Source organism: Oryza sativa, chromosome 4, assembly GCF_034140825.1.
Source record: "Oryza sativa Japonica Group chromosome 4, ASM3414082v1".
NCBI classification, from domain to species: domain Eukaryota; kingdom Viridiplantae; phylum Streptophyta; class Magnoliopsida; order Poales; family Poaceae; genus Oryza; species Oryza sativa.
Genome location: NC_089038.1, coordinates 30,171,492 through 30,187,787, shown reverse-complemented (window position 1 = coordinate 30,187,787; position 16,296 = coordinate 30,171,492). Strand labels below are relative to the sequence as shown.

At 45.0% G+C, this 16,296-nt stretch overlaps 2 protein-coding genes and 1 long non-coding RNA gene across 9 annotated transcripts; 2 read left to right on the top strand and 1 right to left on the bottom strand.

Annotated features, from left to right (window-relative positions):
- The first annotated feature begins 340 nt into the window (after positions 1-340).
- LOC107280499 (uncharacterized) lies at positions 341-5,706 on the top strand. Of its 3 annotated transcripts, XM_015778005.3 has the most exons (8): positions 341-732; positions 835-894; positions 1,364-3,404; positions 3,489-3,609; positions 3,703-4,458; positions 4,558-4,607; positions 4,775-4,819; positions 5,398-5,706. In XM_015778005.3, the coding sequence occupies exons 3-5, from the start codon at positions 1,465-1,467 to the stop codon at positions 4,456-4,458; spliced, it is 2,817 nt and encodes a 938-aa protein (XP_015633491.2). In that variant the 5' UTR covers positions 341-732; positions 835-894; positions 1,364-1,464; the 3' UTR covers positions 4,558-4,607; positions 4,775-4,819; positions 5,398-5,706. The 3 variants fall into 3 exon arrangements, with proteins under 3 accessions (XP_015633491.2, XP_066165392.1, XP_025880825.2); XM_066309295.1 differs by having other exon boundaries at positions 835-3,404; XM_026025040.2 differs by having other exon boundaries at positions 835-3,404; positions 4,558-4,623.
- A 722-nt stretch (positions 5,707-6,428) lies between these two features.
- LOC136355973 (uncharacterized) lies at positions 6,429-7,569 on the top strand. Its single transcript, XR_010740585.1, has 2 exons — positions 6,429-6,586; positions 6,691-7,569. It is a non-coding gene; the product is annotated as an uncharacterized lncRNA (long non-coding RNA).
- Positions 7,570-8,824: 1,255 nt separating this feature from the next.
- LOC9267767 (probable purine permease 11) lies at positions 8,825-15,273 on the bottom strand. Of its 5 annotated transcripts, none has more exons than XM_015781351.3 (3): positions 14,121-14,532; positions 11,285-14,005; positions 8,825-10,139 (listed from the first exon to the last, which is right to left on the bottom strand). In XM_015781351.3, exon 3 carries the CDS (start codon positions 10,030-10,032, stop codon positions 9,013-9,015), a length of 1,020 nt encoding a protein of 339 aa, XP_015636837.1. In that variant the 5' UTR covers positions 10,033-10,139; positions 11,285-14,005; positions 14,121-14,532; the 3' UTR covers positions 8,825-9,012. The 5 variants fall into 5 exon arrangements, 3 of the variants coding, with proteins under 3 accessions (XP_015636837.1, XP_015636838.1, XP_015636836.1); XM_015781352.3 differs by having other exon boundaries at positions 11,812-14,005; XM_015781350.3 differs by lacking the exons at positions 11,285-14,005; positions 14,121-14,532 and adding an exon at positions 15,163-15,273.
- Between the last annotated feature and the right edge of the window lie 1,023 nt (positions 15,274-16,296).

Sequence of the window (16,296 nt, the reverse complement as noted above, 5' to 3'; positions counted from 1 at the left end):
CTAAACTAGTTGATTAGAATAAATATATTTAGAGAATCTTATCAAATGATATTTTAGCAAATAAAAAACATTTTTAGTTGTTCTCATAAATCATAGATGTTATCTAATCATTATTACAAAGGCACAAATTAATTATTATACACAGGGGAATGTATAATAATGAAATACTGTAGAAGTCAAACTAGTTGATTAGAATGAATAGTAACGAAATAGAAATAGAACTAGTTAAGATAGAAACAGAAATATGTAATTTTTCTGTACTGCAGGTAAATATGACACAGTGGCCCACAATGTCAGAAATCCCCCCGCCATATGTTTCTCTACTGCAGCTTGTTCTATCAGCCGAACACGCTTTCCCCAATTTTGTTTTCGCGCGAACTCCCTCACAGCCAACCCTAGAATCGATTCCGCCGCCGCCCACCTCTTTCCTCTCCCGCGCGCGGCGCCTGCCTGCAACGCGACCGGCTGCTTTCTCCAGCTTCAACGCCGTCGGCTGCCTTCTCCGTCCGTCCGGATTGCAGCCACCTTTCTTCTCGGAGACCCTCCGTCAGCCCCGTTTTCTTGGCCTGCGCGGTCGTCAGCCTCCTTCGTCGGAGTCGCAGGCCCCTCTCCTGCTGGGAGCCTCCGCGCGGAGCGCAGCCGCAGGACGCCCTCATCGGCCGCAACGACGCTGCTGGCCACCATCGCCATCTGGAGCACTGGAGCCTGTGGCCTCTCCTGAAAGAACACTGTGTAAGTGAGCAGTAGCCATTTTTATTTTTCTCTCTTTCTCATTCCCAAAAATTCAATATATGAATCAACCCTTAGTTTTTGTTTCGTTGTATTTCTTTGCAGCAAAAAAGGATGGAAGAGGATCGCAGTTGGATGTACAATGGACGTAGAAAGCGTAATCAGGTTAGTGCTGATTGGATTTTAAAGACTACAGATTTTTTAGATCGGGCATTCAGTAGGGACACAAGTGGTGATGGTGTTATGTGCCCATGTAACTATTGCAACAATACACGGCCCCAAACAAGGGATACAATGATGAAACATCTTTTTAAGCATGGGTTTAGGCCGGAGTACACTGTGTGGGTTTACCATGGCGAGTCTGACTCAGACCCTACACGCGATGATGTGCTCCGGCAACGTACTTTTGATGAAGATGGGGATGCTGAGGTTCATCGGATGGATGACATGGTAGATGATGTGCGTGATGCACATATATCAGTTGAGGAGGAAGAACCGGAACCTATAGCACGAGCTTTTTATGAAATGTTGACTGCATCAAATCAATCTCTCCATGCACACACAGAAGTATCTCAACTAGATGCCATCACACGGTTACTAGCAGTGAAGTCTCAATTTTCCATATCCATTGCAGGGTTTGATGCATTGTTGAATGTGTTTGGTGCTCTCCTTCCACAAGGCCACAAGCTACCTCTCAATTTATATGAGGCTAAGAAATTTCTAAGTGCACTGACCATGCCATATGAGAAAATAGATGTATGCCCAAAATATTGCATGCTCTTTAGAGAGGAAAATTCAGAGAAGACCCATTGTGACAAGTGTGGTGAGAGTAGATATGTGGAGGTGCAGAACAGCTATGGTGAAAAGAAGCAACTAAATATTCCAATGAAAGTCCTTCGTTATATACCATTCATCCCAAGACTTCAACGGTTATACATGTCTGAACCACAAGCCAAGCAAATGACTTGGCACAAGTATGGCCATAGGTACCATCCTAACAAGATAGTACACACCGCTGATGCTGAAGCATGGAAGCAATTTGATCGCGACTTTTCGGAATTTGCATCAGACGCTCGGAATGTTAGGATTGCAATAGCAACAGATGGGTTTAATCCATTTGGTATGGGTGCTGCCTCCTACACCTGCTGGCCTGTGTTTGTCATCCCTCTCAACCTTCCACCTGGTGTTTGCATGCAGAAACACAACATGTTCCTTAGTTTGATTATCCCTGGACCTGATTATCCCGGCAAGAAAATTAGTATGTACATGGAGCCTCTAGTTGATGACCTACTCCATGCCTGGGAGCATGGTGTGCAGACATATGATCGGGCCACTAAACAGAATTTTAACATGCGGGTGTCATATTTATTCTCGTTCCATGATCTTCCAGCCTATGGGATATTTTGTGGGTGGTGTGTACATGGTAAGATGCCATGTCCAGTCTGTATGGAGGTGCTTAAAGGAAGACGGCTGAAGTTTGGTGGAAAGTACTCCTTCTTTGATTGCCATAGACAATTCCTTCCTCATGGTCACATTTTTAGAAATGACCCAAACTCTTTTCTTGCAAATACTACTGTTACGACTGAACCACCTCATCGGTTCAAAACTGAAGAGGTTCATGTTCGCTTGCAACGTCTGCAACCTGCTGCCAATGGAGAGGGGTTTGAAGGTTACGGTGAGGATCACAATTGGACACACATTCCAGGCTTGTGGAGGCTCCCATACTTCCATAAATTAGTACTTCCTCATAACATTGATGTCATGCACAATGAAAAAAATGTTGCTGAGGCAATATTTAACACTTGTTTCGATATACCAGAGAAAACGAAGGATAATGTGAAGGCTCGACTTGATCAAGCAATACTCTGTAACCGACCTGATCTTAACATGATCCGGAGGCAAACATCTGGGCAGTGGTTGAAGCCAAGAGCTGATTTTTGTTTGAATAGGACTCAAAAGAAGGAAATATTAGAATGGTTTCAAACACTCAAATTCCCTGATGGGTATGGATCAAACCTAAGGAGAGGAGTGAACTTCAAAAAGATGCGAATCAATGGGTTAAAAAGCCATGACTACCACATAATGATGGAACGCCTTTTACCAGTCATGTTCCGTGGCTACTTTCAACCTTATTTGTGGGAAGTGATAGCGGAGTTGAGCTTCTTTTATCGTAAATTGTGTGCAAAAGAGGTAGATCCAATTGAGCTTGAAAGCATGGAACTTCAAGTGCCTGTTTTGCTTTGTAAGTTAGAAATGATCTTTCCATCCGGATTTTTTAATCCAATGCAGCATCTAATTCTTCACCTACCATACGAAGCAAGGATGGGAGGGCCAGTACAGTACCGATGGATGTATCCAGGTGAAAGAGACCAAAAGGATCTTAAGAGCAAAGTAAAAAACCGAGCTCGTGTTGAAGCATCTATAGCAGAAGCATATATACTAGATGAAATCGCAAACTTCACAACCATATACTTTGCTGATCAAGTGTACACAGTTCACAATCCAGTCCCTCGGTACAATGTTACTGTTGAGTCGAGAGAATGCTCACTTAGCCTCTTCTCTATTAAGGGTGATTCTACTAGCCGAGGAGTCACTAGACACTTAACTGAAGTGGAGTGGGAGGCTGCCATGTTGTACGTCCTCACAAACCTGCCTGAAGTGGATGACTACGTTGGGTAAGCACTTTATTTGGGTCACATCCAGTTCATAGCATGAAATAATTTATCCTTTCTTGACATGCATGAGTTCTGTGTTTACAGGAAATTCTTACATGAGGAGTGGAGTAGACGAGGCGAGCCAACAAGACAGCAAAAGGAGAACCTCTTACGGAATGGTGCTAGGAATGGTTGTCCTAATTTCGTAACCTGGTTCTACCAACAAGTAATTCCTCAATTTCAATATTCAACTTGAACATCTAATTTCTGCACCTGTTAATAACTATAATTCATCAAAATTATTTCACTTCACTTGTAGAGTCTTATAGACATGAATATGAATGATGATCTGAAGCAAGTAGCTAAAGGATGCCATACTAGAGTGAAGACCTATAGTATTTATGATGTGAATGGCTATCGATTCCGTACAAATAAATATGAGAAGGAGAGGCCAAATGCAACCACCATAAATAGTGGCTTGGTGACAATAGGACAAGGAGAAAATAGTGATATCACTGATTATTATGGCTACATCAAAGAAATAATTGAACTTAGTTTTCATGGTGATAGTGAACTCACTCTTGTGCTTTTCAACTGCCATTGGTTTGACCCTGCCCAAACAAGGTACACCCCACAGTATGGTTTAGTGGAAGTTGCCCATTCATCAACACTTGCAGTGTATGAGCCATTTGTTGTAGCTCATCAAGCCACACAAGTTTATTACATACCATACCCATGCAAATCTGTACCAGCCCTGATCGATTGGTGGGTAGTTTACAAGGTTCAGCCAACTGGAAAAATAGCAGCCCCTGTGGATAAGGACTACGACTTTCTTCCCAACAATGATAATGTCCATTATTTCCAAGAAGATGGTCTCCAAGGCACTTTTGTAGTTGATCTTATGGAAGGACTCCATAATGTTTCTGAAGCCACCACTAGAGATGCCGAAGGCATTGTCAATGACAAGGACTTGCAGCTTCTAAATGGATCCAATGTGCTACAACAAGATGAATCTGATAGTTCTGAGTTTGATGAAGATGAGGAGGAGGGCCCCATCATTGATGAATATTTCTAAGTAATATTTTTGCTTTTTTACATGTTCATTTTATTCTACAATTGATGAAGATGACTCATTTGATGTCTTATTCTATTGATTTCCACCCTGCTTTAATAGAACCGATGAAGATGACAACGACGAGGACCACTTCTGTGCTGACTTGCTAAGTATGCTTTGCTTAATGTATTTGCCTTTTCTTACACTTTAGTTTCTTCTACATGGACATGATCTGTTTTTCATTCAAACCTTCCCTACTTAATCATTTCTCAAATAATTACAATGTATTGATCAGTCTCCTTGCATGTTCTTACTAATGTGTGGCTAATTCCTACAGGTTATGAAGCAATATAAGTAGCATCATTAGAGCTGATCAGAAAAGGTATCTACTTTCATCTCATCAGTTTTAAGATCAATTCATGGATGGTGGTTGGTGCTGTACATCAACAGATGCATACATTTTATCAACTGTGAAAAACTGCTCAAGTTACATTATTGATTGTTCTTAACCATATTGACAAATCACAAGATATATAGTAATGCATGTTTCATTTCATTACTTATATGATAGTTCTGCTACTCTGCATAATGGCAAGTGTGTAGGTTTGCTAGGTGGATACATATTTTCTCATGTTTTTATTCCAAGCAAATCCATTTCTCAGCTTATAGAACTGACCATTTGGTCTTCTTTGTTTTGGTTTAATTAGCTTGTAACAGTACATGGGTCCGAATTATGGAGGATAATTTGATACTAGCTCATATTATTCTTTTGCTTCAAATTAAATGTCAATACTTCTTTGTAAAGCATCAAACATGAGGCTGGTGCAGATTAGTGAAAAAATTCATAATATGAGAAATGCACAAGGATACAGCAGCACCCATAGCACCATTTTCATATGGTTCCTACTCAACAGTCCTTGCAAGAAAAATTAATTTCTTATAAGTTTCTCACAATTGCAGGTGTATTCTCAAGTTTCAACTGCATGTTCTAGGACCAATGAACTAAATAATCTGGTGCTAGCTATTGTCTCAAAGATTTGAGTATTTGCTTTAAGTGACATGGACCATGATCAGCTTGTATGCTTATTCATTACAACCAATTTTTACCAAAATATATGCCTATGTCTGGGATTTGGCATCTCTTCTATGCTTGGTGAATTGTATTGTGATGAAAATTTGTCTTGATGAATCTCAAATGATAGGGATGCAATGCAGTGAATTGTATTGTGATGGAATGTGTCATGATGAATTGCAAATGATTGGGATGCATTGCAGTCTTCTGTGTGACTTTTTGCAGGTGATCTATATTGGCATGCAAATATAGAAATAGAAATATAAATAAAAAAAGAGTGCTGAGTGTGACTTCCCGTGCGTCAATAGCATACAGCACACGGTAACGCTAAAAAGCTTACCGAGTGCCCGATGGTGCTGAACTCTCGGTAACGCTAAAAAGCTTACCGAGTGCCCGATATTGCTCAACTCACGGTAACACTAAAAAACTTACCGAGTGATACTGTGGACGCACGGTAACAAACAAACTGTTACCGTGTGATCCTGGTGCACGGTAACCCGCCGTTCTGTTGGGAGCGCCGTTACGTCGTGAGTGTTACCATGAGTCCCGAGTTTTGAGTACACTCGGTAAAATTTTCAACCATCCCGTGCGTTTTTCGTGCGAACTCACGGGAAGTCCACATGGTAAACCGATGAAGCCGCCGTGTGAGCGTTACCGTGAGCTAGAACTCGGTAACGACGTTACCGTGTGTTTTTGGCCTGTTCCCGTAGGTTTTGAGCACACGGGAGCCTTTCCATCTCCAGTAGTGGCGCAGCTGCTCACACCCGTAATAGCTCATCCAGTGATAAGGTTGTTAGGATTAGTTTCTTATCTCCAAATCTGTTCTATCTCCTTATCACTTGTAACTGAACATTGTAAGCCACGGTAGAGGCTGTTTCTACCACTATTTAACAGAGATGCGGCCCGAGGCAAATGGTTCAATGCTTCACATTTTATCACAGCCGCAACACCACCGTCACTGTGTATGAGCGCCGCCGCGTCGTGCCTGCCAAGTGCGGCTGGCGCATCCGTGACCCTGCCGCTCTGCTCGACCGCGTCATCGTCCTCAAGAAGCCCGACCCCGACCTCTGGAAAAGGGTAATCAAACACACACTGTAGTTAAAAGACTGAATTGATTTGTACGTACAACAAAAAAACCCTTGATTTTTTGTAATGTTGCTCTTAAACCGGCGCGCGTGCAGTCTCCAAGGAGGGATTGCTGCAGGGTGATGTCGTCACCCAAGCAAGGGAAGGACCGGAAGATGACCATCTATGTTGGCGTCTGCAGGGCGGGAGGTCAAAGTGAGTGTCTGAGCCGGGAGGCCGCCGGGCATCGGCCGGACGCGCTGACGCGGGACGGAGAGGGCGCGGCCGTGCAGGCGCCAGCGTGGTGCGTGAAGGCAGCGGGAGGCACGGACGCGGGAGGCGCGCGCCGCCGCCGCCGCCTGCACGCCCGCACCGTTCCCGCCTCACTACCGCCTTCCCGGGCCCATATTCGGCCACCGAGGAGCTTCGCTGGGCCGCTGCCGGGGTCTCCGTCCTCGACCTCGCCCGCGCGGCGACGCCCTCCCCTTCTCCCATGTCGCCGCCGACGCCGACGCCAACGCCCTCCCTTCTCCCCTCCCCCGTCGCGGCCCCCGCCGCTGCCAGCCGTCGTCGTGGACGCGCTACCCCCGCCTCGCCGCGGCGCTGTGGAGGCGCTACCGCCGCAGCTGCCGACGCGCCGACGCGCTACCGCCTGGGTGTGTGACTGTGTGTAGAAGAGAGGAAGAGATGAGGAAGGGGGAGGCTGACGTGGATTGACTGACATGTGGGGCCTACGTGGGTCCCACGCTGACTCAGCCGCCACATCGGACAAAACCAGGGTCAAAACCACCGAGGGACCTAAAGCGAACTGTCTTGTTAGTTGAGGGACGTCCGGTATCTGTTTTTGTGATTGGGGGACGATTTTGTATCTCGATGACAAGTTGAGGGACCTTGGGTGTACTTTTTCCTTGGATAAATTTGGATACTCCGCAGCGGCCAATTCATGTATTTCCAAGGTAAATAAGTTCATATGAGATCCCTTAATTGTCGACGAATCCTATTTTCGTCCTTCAACTGGAAAACCAGATACAACATGTTCCTAAACTATCAAAACCAGTGGATATAGGTCCCATGGCAGTTTGGATGGTGGTTTTAGCTGACGTAACATCTACGTGACTAATTTGACTCGGTCTTCATTTGACGTGGCTTATGAAGCGAAATTTAACAATTTTAAAAATAAAATAAAATATATGGGACCACATGTTAGTCAAATAATAAGATTAAAAAATAGTGGGCCCACATGTCAGTGGGCCCTACTTCCTCTACCTTAGCCCCTCTATTCTCTATCTCACCCCCTTGTCCTTCCACCCTCTCCACGACTTCACCGACAACTCCGCAAAGACATTGACCGAGCTGCCGGCCATCTCGATGAGCCTGACGTCGTGCGCTGACAGCCGCTCGCCGGTTGCCACCTCGACGATCTCTAGTCCCTCCACTTGCTTTGGCTACTGGCACTGAGGCGAGAACGGTGACGAAGATGAGGCATTGCTTGTCGAGTTCTTGCTTGGCATCGGTGTTGCCGGTATCTGGTCCGGCAACAAGCGTGTCACGAACCTTTGACGGTGTCGTGTGCCGGTTGCGGTTGCGGCTACGTCGGCCTCGCTCGCGACCAGGGCACCGGAGAAAAATCCCGCACAGCTGCGATCTTCGAGGAAGAGGAGCAGCTTCATCTTCCCGCCATGGCCAGGGTGCGGGAGGCCGTGCAACGTGCTATTCCACCCTCGCCGGCCTCCCCGCCTCGTCCCCCTCTACGTGCACTCGCCAGCAGATACTCGCGGGCTTAGTGACGGTGGGCAATGCGCGAAGAGCCCGGGCCGGTGATGCTCCTCCCTCCCTGCCCTTGCTCACCGGCCTCCGCCGATTCCGCCTCTGTCGTGCCTCTACTCCTATTCGCTGGCGTGCTGGTGCTCGTGGTGACCACCTCTAGGGAAGAAGGGGAAGAGGTGAGAAGGAGAAGGGAAGGAGATAGTGAAGAGAGAGGATGAGGTGGATGAAGTGGGGTCTACTGACACGTGGGTCTCGCTGTTTTTAATCTTATTATTCTGACTGACATGTGGGCCTATATATTTTATTTTAATTTTTAAATTGTTAACTTTTGCTTCATATGCCACGTCAAATGAAGATCAAGTCAAATTAGCCATGTACATGTCACATCAGCTAAAATTAGCCATGTGATCTACATTGCACCGGTTTTAACAGTTGAAGGAAAAATATTTTGGTTGAAATATGAAAATCAGATTCGTTGACAAATTAAAGAACCTCGAGTGAATTATTCCTTTCCAAGGGGCCCTACAGATGATGGATACACGGTTTAAAACCTAAACAGTATCTCAAAACACAAGCCGATGGGCCTACATGTCCTCTGTGTATTGGGCCTCAGGCGAAAAGTAGACGTGAGCTACTTTCGGTTTGTTGGGCCGTGAGAAAACGCGGGCCCCTCACGCGGGCGAGTCCGGATCGCTGCCGGCGCGCGCGGCGCAAACGCGGCACTCCGCCGCCGCTCTCCCCTTCCCGGCGCCGGCCGCGCGCCGGCCGTCGATGTACTGCTGGTACGCGTACGAGAGGAAACCCCAGACGGCCATGAGCATGGATACGGCCTTGATCCCGGTCATCCTGTCCCCGAACAGCGCGACGGCGAACACCGGCACCAGCGGCAGCGACAGCGTGCCCGTCACGTTGGCGAACAGCGACGACACCCTCACGATCAGCCGCAGCGAGCCCACCGCCATCACCTGCCACGACACCGCCGTCCCGACCAGCGTCGCCACGTACCTCGCCCTCCCGTCCTTGAACGCCGCCATCTCCGCCGGTATCGTCCTCCAGTCCCCCGACGCGAGCAGCCCCACCGCCGACACCGTCGACGCCACCACGTTGGTCCACAGCTGCGCGCGCAGAACCCACCGGAGCGTCCGCGTCCGGACCACCTTCTCGAAGGTGGCCTCGAACAGCGACAGGATGAGCGCGAACACGGCGGAGGCGGCGAGCGTCAGGGCGAACCCGGCGGGGTACTTGCCCCTCGGCACGCTGCTGGCGGTCTCGTCGGAGGAGGCCCCGATGCCGAGCAGCGCCGCCGAGAAGGTGAGCACGACGACGGAGTTGGCGATCAGCACCGTGAACCGCTGCGCGTTGATGAGCCTGGAGGTGACGGAGTTGAAGCCGAGCTGCGTCGCGGCCACGAGCGAGAAGGTGGACACCGGCAGGTACTGCAGCGCGTACGAGTACATCAGGTTGTCGAAGCCGATGATGATCCCGAGGCCGACGTAGATGGGCGCCATCTTTGCCGCCGCCGGCCTGGGCTCGTCGGCGGCGGGCGCCGGCGTGAAGAGGAGAAGGATGGCGAGCAGCGGCGAGCCGGCGGACTGCGTGAGCGTGGCCATCCACTTGCTGTTGCCGCCGGAGTTGTAGTACAGGCGGCCGAGGAGGGTGGCCACGGTCTGGCCGCAGAGCACCATGAACATGTCCGCCGCCACCGACAGCCACCACCGGACGCCGCCTCTCGGTGACCCACCACGCACGGCGGCGGCTTTTGGTGCAGAGCCGTCCTCGCCATGGTCAGACTCTTGTTCTGGCATAAGTTTGCAAACAGAAGACATGGCTGTTTAGTGTCACCGTCATCAGTAAGCTTACTTCTCAAACACAAAATGTAAGCAACGGAAAAGATCAACTTTATCATTTCTCATCTGATAGTTCTCCATTTTTTGAAAGAATATTTGTAAAAAAAAAGGTACAAATATCACAAGGAACTGGAGTGACGATCTAGTTTTAAGGGATCGTGGATAAAATAAGGGAAATTTAGGGGGAAACAAAACAAAAGGTTACATGTAAAATAAGAAAACGGTTTTGCTAAAAAAATACGACATCATATACTATTTGATTTCAGCCACTTTTTTCAATGTAATTGCTACCTCTCTGAATCTCATATGTCTCCTCTTTTAAGTTGATTTTTATATACTACTTTTAAATAGCGTGTGTACTGCGAAAAAAATACCTTATAAGTTTCAAAGTAAATACTTCCGCCATTCTAAATTGATCATCATATATATTTATACACCAAGACCAATAATAATTTAAATCGCATCAATCAAGACAACATGCACACATTCTTCCACAATGTATACATCAATTAAAACAATATGCCAATTACGCCCTAGCATGCACACATTCTCTCATGTTATATTAATCGTATTCCGATAAAATTTGTGTCCATACAGTTATATCATGCAGTTATATAATGATCAATTTAAGAAATTTTGGATTTTGTTCTATGATGATCAATTTGAGAAGTAGAGAATATGTCATTTACGTATATAAAAAATATTCCTCTGTGTGTTTTTTTGTCTTTTTGTTTTTCTTTGCAAAATACAACGCGATGGGGCCTGTGGACCATGCCTTATGTGTTGTTGCTAAGCCTGCTTACGTCTACTCTGGTCTTACTTGTGTTGAATTCAATGACACTAGTCACACTACTATATGATGAAGATAAGACTAAGAGTGCCCTCAAAAAAAAAATAATAAGAGGGCCCATGCATGGAGAAGTGATGTTTCCCACTTTCTCTATATATTTTTTATTTATTCCTCAGTGGCGGAGCCAGGATTTGAAAGTTGGGTATTCCCGTCTAACAAAAAAATTCATAGTAAAAAAAATCAATGGTTCACAGTATGTCAATACCGATAATCTAAGAAATAAAATTACAAATTATTACATGGTACCTCTAATTTTCTATTTCGGTTCCTTCGTGGCTTGGAAGAGTAGCTTTAATTCTGCGTTCCTTCATGGCTTGAAAGCGGTTTATAATATCACACTCCTTGACTTTCAAAAACATCTCACGCTCAATAAATGTGACCAAGCAATCATTCAAGTATTGATCCCCCATCCTGTTTCTCAATTTATTCTTCACATAATTCATGGCAGAAAATATTCTTTCAACACTAGCTGTTGCTACTGGAAGTACCAGAACCAATTTGAGAAGCTTGTAAACAATCTCATGTCTATTGTGCAATTTTGTTTCAACAATCATAATGGAAAGATTAGCAAGATTTTTTACTTTTCTAAACCTTTCATCTATACGCATCTCAGTGAGGAAGAGTTTCAATGCTGATGGAAGATGGTTCATCTCTGTGCTTGAGAAATCATTAGGATAAAACCGTGCAAGCTTAATCAACTTATCTTTGTCCCAACTAGCAAAGTTATCTATAGGACTAAATGCAGCCATACAAAGGAGCAAATCTGTGTTTACCTCATCAAACCGTTCATTAAGCTCTTGTAGTTGTCTATCAATGACACTTAGAAACATGTCAACATGGAAGCGATGCATATTCTTGATTTTAATAAAGAACCTCCTATCTCTTCCAACCGGCCGATAGAAAGAGTCCATATCAGGAATCTTGATCTTATGCTTCACACAAAAAGATTGCACTTCTTGAAGAAAATCATCCCATCCAGGATCCTCGCGTAATTGCTGCAATTGAAACTTTGTCAATAAAATCAGTCCTACTGCATTAACAATGTCTTGATCCCTCTTCTGCAAAGCATGATTCAAGTCAGATGTGAACCCAAGTACTGTTTGCATCAAGTGTGCCATAAAAACAAACTCAAATGATTGGAATATTGTCAACACTGTTTGTGCATTTGCACATTCTGCACCAAAAGAGCGATCCTTGCCAACCATTATAAGAACTTTTTGAATTGAAGGATACAAAGATAGGACATGCATAACAGTTTTATAGTGAGATCCCCAACGAGTATCTGCTGGCCTGCCCAAACCCATTTCTTGATTCAAACCCTTTCCAGTTTCAATGTCACCCAAATCTAGTTCTTCTACAATTCTTTGAGCTTGTGCAACTCTAAGCATTTCTGTCTTCTTACAAGAATTCCCAAGAAGATTTAACAAAAATCTAAGTTGCTCAAAGAACCACACACAATCTGGGTTTTCCTTAGCAACAGCCACAAGTGTTAATTGGAGTTGATGTGCAAAGCAATGGACATAATAGGCAGAAGGGCACTCATCCATAATCAATTTCTTTAGTCCATTAGCATGACCCTTCATGTTACTAGCACCGTCATAGCCTTGCCCACGGACCTTAGACAAGCTCAAGGAATGCTCCATAAGCAATGATTCAATTGCAGCTTTAAGTGTCAAGGAAGTAGTATTTTCAACATGAACAACACCAAGGAACCTCTCAACTACCCTTCCTTTTTTATCAACATATCTCAAACAAAGAGCCAACTGTTCTTTTTGGTACACATCACTAGATTCATCGGCAAGTATTGCAAAATATTCATCACCAAGGTCTTCCATGATAAGCTTAGTAGTTTCTTTGGCACAACAATTAGCTATCTGTTTTTGTATTTCGGGAGCAGTCAACTTACAATTCTTTGGAGCATTATTCAAAACCACCTTACCAACTTCTTCAAAGTTTTCTGCTAGCATACTCAACATCTCAAGGAAATTTCCTTTATTAAGTGACTTTTCACTTTCATAATGTCCACGGGCAGCCAAACCTTGCCTTAAAAGAAACTTCAAGCACTTCATTGAATAGGTTAAACGAGCCATATATCTAGCCTTGTCTTGTTCATTGGTGGCAGCAAAGCTCTCAACAATATTTGTTTTAGGTGCAAGGAAGTGATTGTATTTATCTTGTGCCACATTGTGAAAGCTAGTCATACCACCAACATGTTTTGCAATCCTTTTTCTCATGTGCCAATTCCTAAATCCCCTATTTACAAATGCATCTCCACCAGAATTATTAATTTTATGCTTGAATAAGTAACAAATAAAACAGAATGCAGCATCTTGTTCCACACTATATTCAAGCCATTTAAATTCGTCATACCAACTAGGAAGGAAGCGCCGAGGCTTACCTCCAATTTTCCTTATAGGAAAATTGTGGCTGCGTGGTTGGCATGGCCCTAATGCAATATATCCCCTTATCACAGAATTCCGTTCATTGACATCATAATTTTTGATTGCAATTCGCCTTCCAGGATCATGACAAAGTAAATCAATGTCATAAATAGCTTCATCACTTGAGTCATACTCTGTCTCTTCATCATCACCATCTCTGATGGGAGACCAATCTCTGATAGGAGACCAAGTGGAAGGTTGCTCCTGCTGTGTCACTGCTGTTGCTATGTCTGGATCATTGCTAGCTACCTCTGTTTCAGGTTCTGTCACATCTCTTGCTGCATCACTGGCTGCTACCTCAGGCACAACCTCAACTGCAGTAATCTGAATCTGAACTGGACTCTCATTTGCATCTGTAATCGGCTGAACAGAAGGAACAGCAACTTCACTGTCAATTCTAACTGGTTGTGTTGTTGATCCAGAACCAGAACCTAACCCTACCTTCCTAGACTTTGAATGTCTATCCCACAAAGTCTTCAAATCAATCGATTTCTTCTTCATTTTGAGAGTTCTTCAATCTACAGAACTACAAAAGTACAGGAAAAAGAAACTACTCAGAGACTAAGGTAAAAAAACATCAGACATGGACACATAGTGAGTGGATTTAGGACTGATTGAATCTTGAACTCTTGATTTGTCACCTGAAATTGCGCCTGCCGCAGTGCCGCTGGGCGCTGTCCCGCTGAGCTGCAGCTGTTGGCCGGCCGCCGCCGCGCCCCTGCCCCTCGGCCTCGTGGCCTCGCTCCCGCCGTCACCGGTCGCCCGTCGGTTGCCGTCTCGCGGCTTCGCCGCGCCGCCGCCGAATGCCTCGCCACGGCGTCGCGCCGCTGCCGAATGCCTCGCCGCGCCACCGCTGGTCTAGCTCCCTGCTCCCGTCGCCGGTCGCCGGACGCCTTGCCGCTTCCGCCGGTCGCCGCGCCGCCGCGCCGCCGCCGAACGCCGCCACCTAGGGTTTGGAATCAAATGGGGAATTGGGGAGCGGGCGAGCAGCGCATTTGCGCGTGAGGGTGAGGCGTGAGCCGAGCGAGGGACTCTGGAGGAGTGGGGACAACTAATATGTGTATATGTGTTATGTGTATATACTGAAGTATAGTTGTTTTTTGATAAAAAAAGTTGGGTATTCCTGGGAATACATAGGCATCACTGTAGCTCCGCCCCTGTTATTCCTCTAATGGTTGCTACTAGTATTTCTCTATTTGGAAACTGAAAAACTATTTTCTATTTCTATTGAGCACTCCTTGTACGCGGTTACCTCGCCCAAGTTTGAAGAAACTCCTAAAATAAATCCCAACAAGAAGAAGAACAAGAGCGATGATCCCAACAGCTCTGTCTTGCTGGCTCAGGACGGCTGCCAGCGAGCCAGAGCAAGAACAAACTAGGCTGGACATTTCAGACGCACATACCATCTAGGTTACCATGCGCCAGAACTCGATCCTTGGAAACAGCTCCTAAGCTGGACATTTCAGACGCACATACCGTCTTTCTCGTCCATTTCACTCGCAAAACTCCAAACTTCATTAGAGCGGAAGCAGAAAACCACACCAACTAAACATCGAGAAAACGAGGGCAATTTGCAAAACCGAGAGCCGTTTAAAAGTTTTAAACCATTGTCACGAGATTAAGCACCAGAAAGGAAGGGTTACACGAGAGGAGACTAAAGATGGTGAGGAGCAGTGGAGGCACCTCTGATTTGGAGCTGAATTTCTTGAGCGTACGCCATATTGATAGAGGGTGTCTGCTACAGCTTCTACTTCACGTCTTCATTAGCCTTCCTAACGCAGAATGGACTCATGGCTCCCTATTGGCATATATAACGACTCGACCTAATTGTTTAATGTAGCAAAGCGACATCTACTACCAGAACGGTTGGATGATTCTCGTTCTATGCCAAAATATTGCAACTTATATCATTTAAAATTTATCACAAAATATATTAACTTCTTCTCTTTAAACAATCATAATATTCTCATTTAATTTTTTTATCTATTTTTCCAATCAATAATAACATTCCCTATTTAAATTTACCTATTATTTTTTTAAATAGTTATTAAAAATTTTAAAAACTCTTATATTTTGAAATGAAAGGAGGGGCACGTTTTCTCTTCCGTGGGTCATGGCCCATGGACCCTGTCCCCGAAAGAGGACAAAATCCGGGACTATATGGTAATTTAGTGGTGATTTAGGATATACATGTTTGAATAATCATGGCTCACGTTTTACTCGGTCGCAGTCACTCAGACCCATCATGCATCATTTGATCCTTTTTCGCTGTCTACTACCTCTGTCTAAAAAAAGACGAATCCTGGTTTCCGTACCGAACGTTTTCATCTTATTTGAACAAATTATAAAAAAAAATTAAAAAGACAAGTCGCGCATAAAATATTAATCATGTTTTATCATCTAGCAACAATGAAAATACGAATTATAAAAAAAATTTCATATAAGACAGACAATCAAAATTAGACATGAAAACCCAGGGTTTTCTTTTTTTTTTTTAGGGAGGGAGTATGATTGAGGCGAATTCTTGCATAGGACCCGGGAAGGCCGGGATGCAAGAAAAACTAGGCACTTGGTGATGCAGCAGTGCAGCACAGAGTATGCTACTCGTAGTATTCTTCTGTGCTGCATCACTCGATTAATTATCAGTTCTGGTAACATGTTTTTCTACTCACATAACCAGCCATGTGCAGTGCAGCAGTGCTGACGGTCCATGCCGGGACATGGAGGACCGTCTGAGATAGATATATAATATCCCGGCATTTGCTCAAAAAGAGCTACAGCCAATTATTACAAAGTTCCACTCCAGAAGAGAGTGTA